Source organism: Bison bison, unplaced genomic scaffold, assembly GCF_000754665.1.
Source record: "Bison bison bison isolate TAMUID 2011002044 unplaced genomic scaffold, Bison_UMD1.0 scf7180017864276, whole genome shotgun sequence".
NCBI classification, from domain to species: domain Eukaryota; kingdom Metazoa; phylum Chordata; class Mammalia; order Artiodactyla; family Bovidae; genus Bison; species Bison bison.
Window position 1 is genome coordinate 582,138 of NW_011494848.1, and position 12,810 is coordinate 594,947.

The following is a 12,810-nucleotide window of genomic DNA, read 5'->3' on the forward strand; positions in this document are numbered from 1 at the left end:
GTCTTTGTAGAAGCTTATAATTCTGGAAGTAACATCTGTTGGTAGTATGTATATGGAGAAATAGAAATAAAAGACAGATAACAGCTACTGTGAGCATGAATTCTGTTTCTGTTCCAAAGTAATAAGGATACACAGCAAAAACTGAGAGGCAACACAGAATCTGTAGGAGCCAAGCAGGAAGGCCAAATCAAAAGACATACACTGAAATCTTCTGGACTCACAAAGCTATGGGTTTTTAGCTCTCAGAATAATCACATTTCTCAGAACTGATAATCACAGCCATTTACAGATGAGAAATTCAAGACAAAGAGAGACAATAACTGCTCAAAGTCATAAACATACACAACTTATTGCCTGGAAATACAGGGCTGAATATAATCCTACTAGAATGTAAGCTTCATATGCTAAGTCACTTCAGTCGTGTCCGACTCTGTGTGACCCCATAGATAGCAGCCCACCAGGCTCTCCCGTCCCTGGGAATTCTCCAGGCAAGAACACTGGAGTGGGTTGCCATTTCCTTCTCCAATGCAGGAAAGTGAAAAGTGAAAGTGAAGTCTCTCAGTGGTGTCCGACCCTCAGCGACCCCATGGACTGCAGCCTTCCAGGCTCCTCCGTCCATGGGATTTTCCAGGCAAGAGTACTGGAGTGGGGTGCCATTGCCTTCTCCAAGCTTCATAAGGGCACTATTATTGTCATTTTGTTCACTGCTTTATCCCCAGCACCATGGACAGTGCTCACACAGCAAATAGGATATGTTTTGTTGCTGAAGCGCCGGGAACCAGCCCCGGCTGATCCAGGGTATTCGAAGGAGAGACAGCATAGGCGAGGATCAGGATATAATAGCTTCAATTAGATATTAATTAAAGATATAAAGAGTAATAGAATAAGGATAGCTCAGTAGGAAAATTCAGTGGAGAAAAGAGGCTGAGTGGCTTGGTTTACGTGGGAGACCAATAAAACTTCAAGACAAGAAGTTTGCACCACTTACGTAGGCCACAGGCGTCCTTCCGTTCTCCCGAAGGAGAGGAGACACTGAGGCCTCCCCGGTCGGATCTTAGAAGCCCAGGCATAATTAGTAAGCATGGTGGGTTCCGCGCTCCAGATGGAGACTCAGCCAGAGTGGGAGAGAGAGCGACATGGGGAGACCAGTATTTCGAGAAACTGATCCCAATTCTTTATTTTCCATGGTCTACTTTTATACACTGAGATGTTATGCAAGAGTCACGCGGGGTCAGCAGACCTGACTTTTATCAAAGTCAGGTGCTTCATACAAATGTATACAGAGGTCTTAGGGGTATTACATCATCTTCTGGCCAGGGGGGCCTGCTGACAATTTATGACCCTCTCCTTGTGACAACGGTCAGTCAACCAGGACACTTATTTCTCCAGGGGTGATTATTCTTAAAACAGACACCACCCAAATAAAGTTACATTCCTATAGGGTGAGGGTGTAGTGGGTTTTAGTTAAGGAAAGAATTTACTTAGCCTAAGGTCTAACGTGATTAATATCAAAGGTTAATACTGATTTCTTCTATATATTCATCAATGTGTGTAAGGGCAGGGGATGTGGAGACTTAGCAACAAACATTGGCTCAACAAATGAAAAACCCTTCACCAATACAATTTCTAATCAGCCCATTATACTTATACTAATAGTTTTCTAACTTTTCTAAGGAACCTGTTTTTAGAAGGTTTAAAGCATCTCGTGCCTCTCACGGTTGGGAGGCTGTGAGCAATCACATGTGGCCGGACAAGCCTGTCAGGCAGGCTAGAGAACCTTCAGAGGAGTTTGTAGGTTAAAACACTCTTATCACACCCAGAAATTATTATTAACTGGAGCTCTAAGTTAACTCCTTCTCCGAAAGAGGTGGTGGGGAACAGCCCCCCGTAAAGTCAGAGGTGTAGGTGAGCACAAAGTAGTAAAGTAGGCAGGCTCTGGTTATGGGGGTAGATGCTCGAGGATTTCCAGGGGGACTCCTGAGGCTCGATCCCACCTTTGCGTGTGTCGAGCCTCCTTCCTCATGACCTTTGCCATGGGCGGAGTACCTCACTCTGGCCCCCAACACTGAAGGAATGAATAAATGAATGAGATAAGGTCTCTGCTCTTAAACAGCTCCTACCTAGCAGAAAAGAAAATCATGCAAATAATGTTAACATTAATATATGCAATATATGCTATGATAAAAAGGGCAAAAGTGCTAAGAGAGCAAATAGGTGGTAAATAGGTGGTAAGAGAGCAAATAGGAAACTCTGGTAAATGGTGATGTTTGTGCTGAGTCTTGAGAGATGAATTGGAATTAAGCAGGCAAAAGAGTAGGGTGATGGCAAAAGGGAAAATTTTAGGAGCGATTACAAGGCTGAATAAAAGTAGGGCAAGGGCGAAAAAAATGTAGGGCAGGGGTTCTTTGTGCCATGGATTACTTTGGCCATCTGGGGACGTCTATGGGCCTCTTCTAGTAGTATTTTTTTATGAATAATGTAAAATACATAAGATTACAAAGAAATCAAAGTTATCAAAACATTAAAAAACTGTGACACAGCAAATACATGTGTTTTATTAATATACAACAAGATTAAGTTTAGGTTTAATAATTACTTTGGTTTAATAACTACTGAAATTTTGAAGTAATGACAGGAATAAATGACATGCAAGATATCTGCAGTAACTAAAATGGGATATGAAAATACCTGTGATTTCTATAGTTGACAGCATCATGCTGCTGCTGCTAAGTCACTTCAGTCGTGTCCAACTCTGTGTGACCCCATAGATGGCAGTCCACCAGGCTCCCATCCCTGGGATTCTCCAGGCAAAAACACTGGAGTGGGTTGCCATTTCTTTCTCCAATGCATGAAAGTGAAAAGTGAAAGTGAAGTCGCTCAGTCATGTCCGATTCTTTGCGGCCCCATGGACTCCAGCCTACCAGGCTCCTCCGTCCATGGGATTTTCCTTGCAAGAGTACTGGAGTGGGGTACCATCGCCTTCTCCTACTAGGCTCTATTGCCTACACTCACAATTGGAAGAAACGTTCAATTTTAGTTGCTGCTGTGCTCCTGTTTAGTCTCTGAGTCATGTCCAACTCTTTGCGACCCCATGGACTGTGGCCCGCCAGACTCCTCTGTCCATGGGATTTCCCAGGCAAGAATACTGGAGTGGGTTTCTATTTCCTTCTCCAGGGGATCTTCCTGATCCAGGAATTAAACCCATGTCTCCTGCTTGGCAGGCAGATTCTTTACTGCTGGGCTACCTGGAAAACCTCAATTTTAGTTAGAGGTTAATAAAAATAAAGATGTAATTATTTTCCTATCCAAGATCACCTACCCTGACTTTAATCCTTGGATTCCTGAGGGCTTATGGATCCAGTGCTAAGAATCCTTGGCCCTAGGTATATAACGAAGAGGGATAAAGTTGGTATGAACAGAGACCAAGGTAGAGATCTAACAGAAATTTCAGAGACACAGCAATTTAATGATCTGGGGCTTTGATGGTGAAAAATGAAAAGAGGTGCATCTAAATTGATACTCTGGTTTCTGGACTGAGTAATTTTTGATACACAAAATTAAGATAACTGAGAAGGCCCACTTAGGTTCAGAAAGGCTTTCACACTGCTTAAACCTTTAGGCTTGAAAAATATAATTATTACTGATTAAGATGATTAACAATTCCTCCAGACCCTGTCATGAGTAGCAAGAGTTATGAAGACAGGACTGTAGCCTGCAGAGTCAGATACCTGTTTATAGGTAAGTGAGAAGAACATACCTTTCAAGCTTAAGTGCATTGCTCTCTCTACCAGAATGCTGACTGTGAAAGTTCCATCTGACTCAGGAGGGCCCTCCTGGGCTGGGCAGACTTCAGCTGTGGTGTTGTTGCAGGGGACCTGGGTGGAGGCTGAAGACTTCTGGTGGCCATGTGGTGGAGAGAGCTGGATCTCATCAATTCCTCTGGGGACCTGCTCAGACTCACTGTGGCTGCTGCAGTCCATTGAGTCCAGCTCATGAGTGGGCCCAGGGTGTGAAGAAAGAGAGGAAAGAACCACATGAACTCTCAAGGCAGCTCCCGAGAGGTTCGAAGCGTTTCGTCCAAATAGGGGATAAACACCTGCAACAGGATGGAGAAGAATAAATTGAGGCAAGCAGGAACACTTTCTAAACCTGGAGATGTTCACTGAGGGTGCTTGTGGTCCTCTCTTGTTTGGTAGGGCCATAGGCCCTAACTTACCAATTTGCAAAAGAAACTGTGAGGTTAATATACACTGAGAGAGTTTTTACTGTCTCCCCTGCAACTCTCCAACTCTATCTGAAATAATGGAAAGTAATGAGAGGCTGGATTTTAAGCCAAAGCTGAATGACTACAAGGCACAGCTGCTACAGAAGGAATCCATGAGCTGAGGAATCCATGAGCTAGACTTAAATGACTTCTGGAGTCTCTTAAAAGTTTAACATTTGATGAAATCAAGAGTAGCCTGTCTTTTCTTCCATAAGTCCTACTGGTTCCTCTTCTTTGGCCTCTTATTAGGAATCTGACTTGATGCTCAATTTAGCCTGTTTCACCAAATAAATAGGTTTTGGCAGTAACCCTGAAGATCATTTGGAAGGGAAAGAGGAGGTGGTGGCAGGAGGCTAAAAGAAAAGGGAGTATCTTACACTTTACTGTATGTATTTACTACTGTATTCCCCCATTAAACAACAAGTTCATTAACTATTTTTGACTTATCTTTTGAATTCCTAGGGTCATGTACATAGAGCAAATACTGAACAAATGCTCGAAAGAAAAGCACCCACAATGTCACTTGCAAAATACTACCTTTTTCCTTTCTGTCTTATGAACCAGTTAATTACCATGTAGATTTTCTGATTGCAAGATGTGTTGACCAGAGAGAAAGGATATCCTAATCTCATTAGCAGGTACACTTCTCAGTGTATTTAAAAACCAACATTTTAGATTATCATACAGGCTCTTATACATGGGATTAAAGGTAGACCCTAAATTCACTCATTCTTATTTTACATGTATTAACTGAGGACTTAGTGTTCTAGGCACTGTGTTAGGTGCAACAATCTGATGAATTTGGATGTACTTTAAGGCTACAAAGTTCAGAGCCAGTTCTTAGATCTTAGACTGTATACCTATGCTCCACTAAGGTATGCTGTCACTAGATAATGCCCTTCTTAAAGCAGCCAGCAGACCTCTTTCAGAAATCTCTTTACTTTCAAGAAGCATTACTAAATTACTATTAATCTTTCAACATGCAATAATGGCCAGAATACTTACTAATATGTGACCTTGGGCAGTTACCCAACCTACTTGAGCCTCCATTTTCATGACTGAAAAATGAGTTTGATATCTAATAGATTTCTGGGAGGACCAAATAAAATAATGTCAGAGAGGGTATCTCACTTGGTGCTTGTCACAGAGCAGAGGTGCTCAAACCGTTAAGAGCTAAGGCTATTCATCACTTACCACTGACAGTGAGTGTCCTTGCTGACCTCTCCCCAAGTCTGGTCAAGTCCACATAGGCTGAGCCAATCCAGCTGTCTGTCTGGTGGGGCCTCTCCACACTCTCATTGCCATAAGCCCGCCACACCTGGATCTCTAACCTCTCCTCTCTGAAGTACCAAAGCAGTGATGGGTTCCTAGTGACTTCTGCTCTTTTGGATGCCTTGAAAGTAACCATGACCTGCTTTTTGTTTGTAGATTCCTTAGGCTTCTTGAGAGGGGTCCAAAAGCCTTCGTGATCATATAGCTTGTAGCGGAGGTAGCAATATGTATTCTTATGAATGTGGTTGTGGCCGGCAAGCAGCACGCAGTGAATGGGCAGCCAGAGCCTCGGGGTGGAGATGGTGACAGTGGCTGGCTCCTCTTCATCCATCTTGACAAAATCCTTCAGATGACTCTCAAAGCTCCAGCCCAATAGCTCAGCAGCTTCCAATACCCGCTCTCTGTCTCCAGGATGGGTGAAGGAGACTGAAAGCTCCAGACCACCCACAATCTTCTGCATGAGTTCCAAGCCATGAGGCAGGGCTCCCTCTTCTGGGAAAACAATAGGATACCATCCTGTGATCCCTTATGAGAGAAAAGGAAGATTTTTAATTATTGTTTTAAAAGTAAAAAGACTTTCTGCCTAAGAGCCACCATCACCCTGGTCCAATATAGAAAAGAAAACATAAACCCACAATGCACTGAAGTTTGTTTCATCTGACCACTGAAAGACAATGAAATCAGGTGGAAGAACAAAGGTTAGGAGCCGAAGATCTGAATTTTCTCCTTGGCTCAGTCCAAAATTAGTGGTTCAGTCTGGGTAAGCCATTAATTTCTTTTAGCCTTATTTCATTACCTGACAAACGGGAAAAACAGTGCCAATCTTGCTTACTAGACAAAGTTATTATGATTGTCAAATGAGATAATGGTTCTGGAAGAGCTTTGAAAGAATTAAAAATGTGAAATAGTATTACGATATGATGAGTACAATGGAGAAGGCATGGGACAGGATGAGGAGATCTGAGAGATGTCTAGCTACGGGTCTTTTACCAAGGGAACTGCCACTTACTGAACACATACAAAGGACCAGGCACTAGACTTTAAAATAAAAATTTTAAATACTAGCTATTTGTTACTGGGTATCTATTATGTGTCAGAAATTCTCTTATGCTTTATACATACTGTGCTCTGAATTACTTCAGTTATGTCCAACTCTTTGTGACCCTAAACTGTAGCCCGCCAGGCTCCACTGTCCATGGGATTCTCCAGGTAAGAATACTTCAAGGGTTGCCATGCCACTCTACAGGGGATCTTCCTGACCCAGAGACCAAACTCATGTCTCTTATGTTTCCTGCATTGGCAGGCGGATTCTTTATCACTAGCGCCACCTGGGAAGCCCTGATACATATTACATCATTTAATTTTCTTGATAACCCTGTCAAGTTCTGAGGACTAAATAGGACAATAATCCATACTTGACAGATGAGCAAATGAAAGCTCAGAGACCTTCCCAAGTTGTTACAGCTACCAGGCAGTAAAGCTAGGATTTGAATCCAGGTATAGCTGGCTTTAAAGTCTACAATCCACCTATTGTAAGTTCAGAATATCTTATCTAGAATCTTCAGGATCAGATTTGTCTACACTTTTAAAAATTTTCAGATCTTAGAAAGGTTATATGGTACATAAATTGAATACTATGTACTAGTCAGTGGTCACGTAGGTCAGGGGTTGGTAAACTTATTCTGTAAAAGGGCAGATGGTAAATATTTTAGGCTTTTCAGCCATATAGTCTCTGTTGCAGCTATTCAATTGTATTGTAGTGAGAAAGCAGACATAGACAATATGTCAATGAATGGGCACAATGTGCTCCAATAAAACTTTATATAATCAGGAAGTGGCCTAAGTCAGAAAATAAAGACTAAACAGTCTCATGTCAGTTGGCGTCAGGTTTGGCTGCTTATCTAACTTAAAAAAACTTGTAATTTTCTGAGCTTTTTGGATTTCATAATTATGTAAAGCAGTTTATAGACTGGTATAATATTCACAGCAATTTTCTGAGATTTTATTAATTAAAATTATAGATGAGAAGATTCAGACTTATTGAGACGAATTTGCCAAAGGTCACTTATGGTGTTATGATTTAATGCATTTAATTTTGGGGGGCCTTCCAAGTTTTCATTTATAAAATGAGGGTGCTGAAATGAGAATGTAGATCTCCAAGACTCCTTTTAACTTTAGTCTAAAAACCCACAGCTTTGGTTTAGTAATTTCTCATCATTGGGTATTAATTTCCTCACAACCAAGTGGTTCTTAACATTATTTGGTCACAGATCCCTTTGGCGGTAATGAAAGTTGGTCCAGAAAAATGCTCAAATATAAATCCACAAAGAATTTCACACCATTTTAGCACTTAAGAACTGCTGCATAGGATCGTTCCTCTGGCTCTGTGATTCTATCATTGAGATTACTGGCAGGAGGAAACAAAACAGAATGTTCACTTTAGAATAACTGACTATAAAGACAAGTGCTACATTCCAAATTGTAAAAAGGTTTATTTCCAAGTGGTTAAATTTAATTTGTGAAGATGCGATTTCTCCGATGGTGCCTATTTGCTGACAAACTCTGTAGTAAGTTTCAGAAGGAAAGAAACCATGTGGCCAGCCCTGTGCAGAGATCTTTTATATGTATAACTTCACTGAACGCTTCACTAATCCTGCAAAGATCCTATTACTTCCATTTTTAGAGATTCCATTTAGAGAGCTGAGAGATGAAGTGACTTGTCCTAGATCACAAAAAGTGACAGAAGTGAGATTTGAACGCTGTATCAAGCTTTAGAGACTTCTTTCTGGCAGGCACATAGTATCTGCTTATTGAGTATTGCTCAAATTTCAATTCACAGTTAAAACTGGGAGATGTGTGCTAAATTTTGGAAAAAAGATCATATAATCCTAGGGAGGAAGATCGGCAAAAGAAGGAAACTTAACATTTACTGAGTGTCTACTATGTGTCAGGTACTTTACATATCCTATCTCACTGAGTCCTACCTCATAGACTTGTTACCATGAACAGTCTCCATCTATAAGGTAAGTGGGACTCAGAGAGGTCAAGGTCACTGAGCTAGTAAAAAGCAGGATGGGACCAGTATTTCCAGACTGCTGTCCTGGTGGTTGTACCTTCTTTCGGGTCTCTATCTCGCAGCCTCATTCCTTCTTCAGTCAGACAGAAGAATATAGTGAAAAAGAATGGGCAAACCTGAATTTGATTTCCAGGACTCTACTACGTGGCTGTGTGGTTCTGACAAATCACTTAAACTCTGTGAGCCTAAATTTTCTCATCTGTCAAATGAAGATAATCCTAGTATCCCTGACAGTAAGAGTTACCCTGAGGTTCAAATGAGATCTGAGAAAATATTTTACAGCGTGCTATACAATGCAATAGGTATTGCCATATTTATTATAAGTAGTATCATCCTCATTCCCTTTCCTGGAGGAAGATGACAGTACAGTGTTTTGAGCTTCTCTGCTTTATTAGAAGACTTCTGAAATAACTAGCAAAGGACTTACAGTATTTTTGAGAAAACTTGAAGTATTTGGCAGAATTGAGAAGTATGTGCTAAGGTGTCTCCCCTCACCCTACCCAATATCTTGCAAGAGAGCCAAACAAGATGATCTCGAGCAGGGAAGTGAACAGGAAAGGATAGGATCAGAAACTGATAATCCAGGATCCCTACCAGATCTCTTCATCAGCAGATCTTTTGTTGGAATCTTTACTACTCCAAGCAGATAATCTTTGAATGAATGGATACTGGTTATATCACTGGCTGTTAAATCAAACCAAAAAAAAAGGGAAATTAGTTGGTGGTCTACTGACTAAAGGGCTTGTGTTACAATATAGCCATATGAGAATCCGTTTATACTCAGTCAATTTCAGTGTTGAAGGGCATTAGAGATTATCTTGCTCCAGTCAAATCTTGAATGCCTTCTAAATCATTTAAATTAAATCATTAAGTATGTGTATACCCACACTTGAGTAATTTTACTTTGAAAAATTTAGGCATACAGAAAAGTTAAAAGAATACTTACTAACTCCTATATATCCTTCACCTAGATTCAGTTGCTAACAACTTGACACATTTGCTTTACTCCTCTACATTCTCTTAAACACACTCAATGCATATTCTACATATTTTTGCTATACCCTTTAGAAGTAAGTTGGAAGTGCTATACCATTCAAAACAGAACTCTTTTTAATTGTGACTATGAGCCATTTGTCCTTACCTGACTTGGTATCTTCATGATAAACAGCAAAAGTAACTTCTGCAAACTCTAACAGCTCTGCCAGGAAACAGGCTTCTCCACTGCAGTGCTGAGTTACCAAGTTGCATGAGAACTCACTGTGATGGGAGAACTCGGGGCAGAAGGAACAGGCCACAGGGCGGGTTTGGCGCTGTTCTCCCTTGGGCAGGAAGGACAGATGAGTGGTGACAAAGGCATTGACCCCGACTGTGGCACTAAACTGCAGAGCAGGTTCCTGCTCAGCCAAAGCCCTGTAGGGGAGAAGGGCAGGAATATCAGAAATGAGAAGGATGCAGTATCAGAAATCAATAGACTGCCTAGGAACGTCACCATTCCCACGAGGCCACCAAGAACACTCACAGACCATGTGTTTCCTATTTAGGCTTTGGCAGGGCCACAGTGTTTTTTCTTAGTAATAGAGATGTCACAGCGTACGTGTGTATGAAGGAGACAATATTCATCTGCCTAACAGAGTGATACTACAAGGACATTCCACTGCCCTGGTCTGGCTTCTTGCCCTTTTTGCTTGAAAGTACAACACAGATCAGATGCAGGACTTAAAAAAAAAACTGCCTGCCATCTAATCTGACTTTCCCCATGAGTTCTCAGAGAAACTACTGAATTTCTTATCTATTACTAAGTCTCTCTGAGATCTGAGTATTGAAATTCTGAGTCCTTTTCTGTCAGTTCAGTTCAGTTCAGTTGCTCAGTCGTGTCTGCCTCTTTGTTACCCCATGGACTGCAGCACACCAGGCTTTCCTGTCCATCACCAACTCCCGCTTACTCAAACTCATGTCCATTGAGTCGGTGATGCCATCCAACCATCTCATCCTCTGTAGTTCCCTTCTCCTCCCACCTTCAATCTTTCCCAGCATCAGGGTCTTTTCCAATGAGTCAGCTCTTCGCATCAGGTGGCCAAAGTATTGGAGTTTCAGCTTCAACATCAGTCCTTCCAATGAACACTCAGGACTGAGCTCCTTTAGGATGGACTGGTTGGATCTCCTTACAGCCCAAGGGACTCTCAAGAGTCTTCTCCAACACCACAGTTCAAAAGCATCAATTCTTCAGCACTCAACTTTGTTTATAGTCCAACTCTCACATCCATACATGACTACTGGAAAAACCATAGCTTTGACAAGACTGACCTTGGTTGGCAAAGTAATGTCTCTGCTTTTTAATATGTCAGTTACATAGTAACTAATTTATTTAACACTATGTTTATGATTCTGACATGGGCTGGGTCTTACCCAGAACAGGTACTCCATTATACATAATTTCATGCCTCCATGGCTTTTGCACATGTTCTTCTCCTTGACTGGAATAATTTTCAGCTTTCTTGGGCATTTTGATTAACTCCTACTCTTCTTTCAAGACTCAGATTATTTTGAAGGGTCCTGAATGCCATGTTGAGCAAGCAGGTTGGACCTTATCCTGTGGACCACTACTCTAGAATGTAGTGAGCACCATCTAGGGGGTTTAGAGAGTAAACTATTTGGGCACAGGAAAAAAATTATTAAAATTTCTAGAGTTGTTATTTCATATATTAAAGTTTTACTACTCTTAACAATATATATATTAATATAGTAGTACATAAGATGACTCATATATGAATAAGTATCCATATATTTAGAGAGTATGCTAATTTTTTTTAAATGATAGGAATGTAGAATTAAAATTAGGAGACCATTGTTACTGACGATGAGAAACCATCAGAAGTCTGACTATATGGTAGAACATGATTAAAAAACCGCCCAGGTATCTCACTAAGATGTTCTCGAGTGGTTACTGTAAAAGTCTATTTGGAGAATTCAGTGAGGAAAAGTATTAATTAGACTGATCATATTACCAGCTACTTTCATGTAAGATCTCACATGGCAGTAATCCCAATAGTTATTTAGTGACCATTAAGTTAAAGGTAAATATTCTGACTTTTAAGTTGTAACAGGGACCAAATTAAGCAGCATTTGCTTCTTTTTTGAATTCATGTCCAAAGTGAGCTAGCTTGCTTCAGGATCATGATCTAGTTATTCTTTTTTAAAAATATATTTTTATATTTATTTATTTGGCATGAAGAACTATGGATGGAGGTTCATGACACTGTATAGGAGGCAGGGATCAAAACATCTCCAAGAAAAAGAAATGCAAAAAGGCAAAATGATTGTCTGAGGAGGCCTTACCACTAGCTGTGAAAAGAAGAGAAGTGAAAGGCAAAGGAGAAAAGGAAAGATATACCTATTTGAATGCAGAGTTCCAAAGAATAGCAAGGAGAGATAAGAAAGCCTTCCTCAGTGATCAGTGCAAAGAGGAAAACAACAGAATGGGAAAGACTAGAGATCTCTTCAAGAAAATTAGAGATACCAAGGGAACATTCCATGCAAAGATGGGCTCGATAAAGGACAGAAATGGAAGGGACCTAACAGAAGCAGAAGATATGAAGAAGAGGTGGCAAGAATACAGAGAAGAACAATACAAAAAGATCTTCATGACCCAGATAATCATGATGGAATGATCACTCATCTAGAGCCAGACATTCTGGAATGCAAAGTCAAGTGGGCCTTAGGAAGCATCACTACGAACAAAGCTAGTGGAGGTGATGGAATTCCAGTTGAGCTATTTCAAATCCTAAAAGATGATGCTGTGAAAGTGCTGTACTCAATATGCCAGCAAATTTGGAAAACTCAGCAGTGGCCACAGGACTGGAAAAGCTCAGTTTTCATTCCAGTGCCAAAGAAAGGCAATGCCAAAGAATGTTCATTCTACCACACAACTGCACTCATCTCACACGCTAGCAAAATAATGCTCAAAATTTTCCAAGCCAGGCTTCAACAGTACGTGAACCATGAACTTCTAGATGTTCAAGCTGGATTTAGAAAAGGGAGAGGAACCAGAGATCAAATTGCCAGCATCCGCTGGATCATCAAAAAAGCAAGAGAGTTCCAGAAAAACATCTCTTTCTGCTTTATTGACTATGCCAAAGCCTTTGACTGTGTGAATCACAACAAACTGTGGAAAATTCTGAAAGAGATGGGAATACCAAAC

At 40.9% G+C, this 12,810-nt stretch overlaps 1 protein-coding gene across 3 annotated transcripts in view; it reads right to left on the reverse strand.

Moving 5' to 3' along the window:
- Positions 1-12,810, reverse strand: part of C2CD3 (C2 calcium-dependent domain containing 3) — a 128,615-nt gene that overhangs the window by 45,409 nt on the left and 70,396 nt on the right. For all 3 annotated transcript variants that reach the window (XM_010848851.1, XM_010848852.1, XM_010848853.1), the window contains 4 exons: positions 9,754-10,022; positions 9,207-9,296; positions 5,459-6,061; positions 3,758-4,096 (listed from right to left, as the gene is read on the reverse strand). In XM_010848851.1, the coding sequence (XP_010847153.1) occupies positions 3,758-4,096; positions 5,459-6,061; positions 9,207-9,296; positions 9,754-10,022 (1,301 nt within the window). The remainder of the gene's footprint in view (positions 1-3,757; positions 4,097-5,458; positions 6,062-9,206; positions 9,297-9,753; positions 10,023-12,810) is intronic.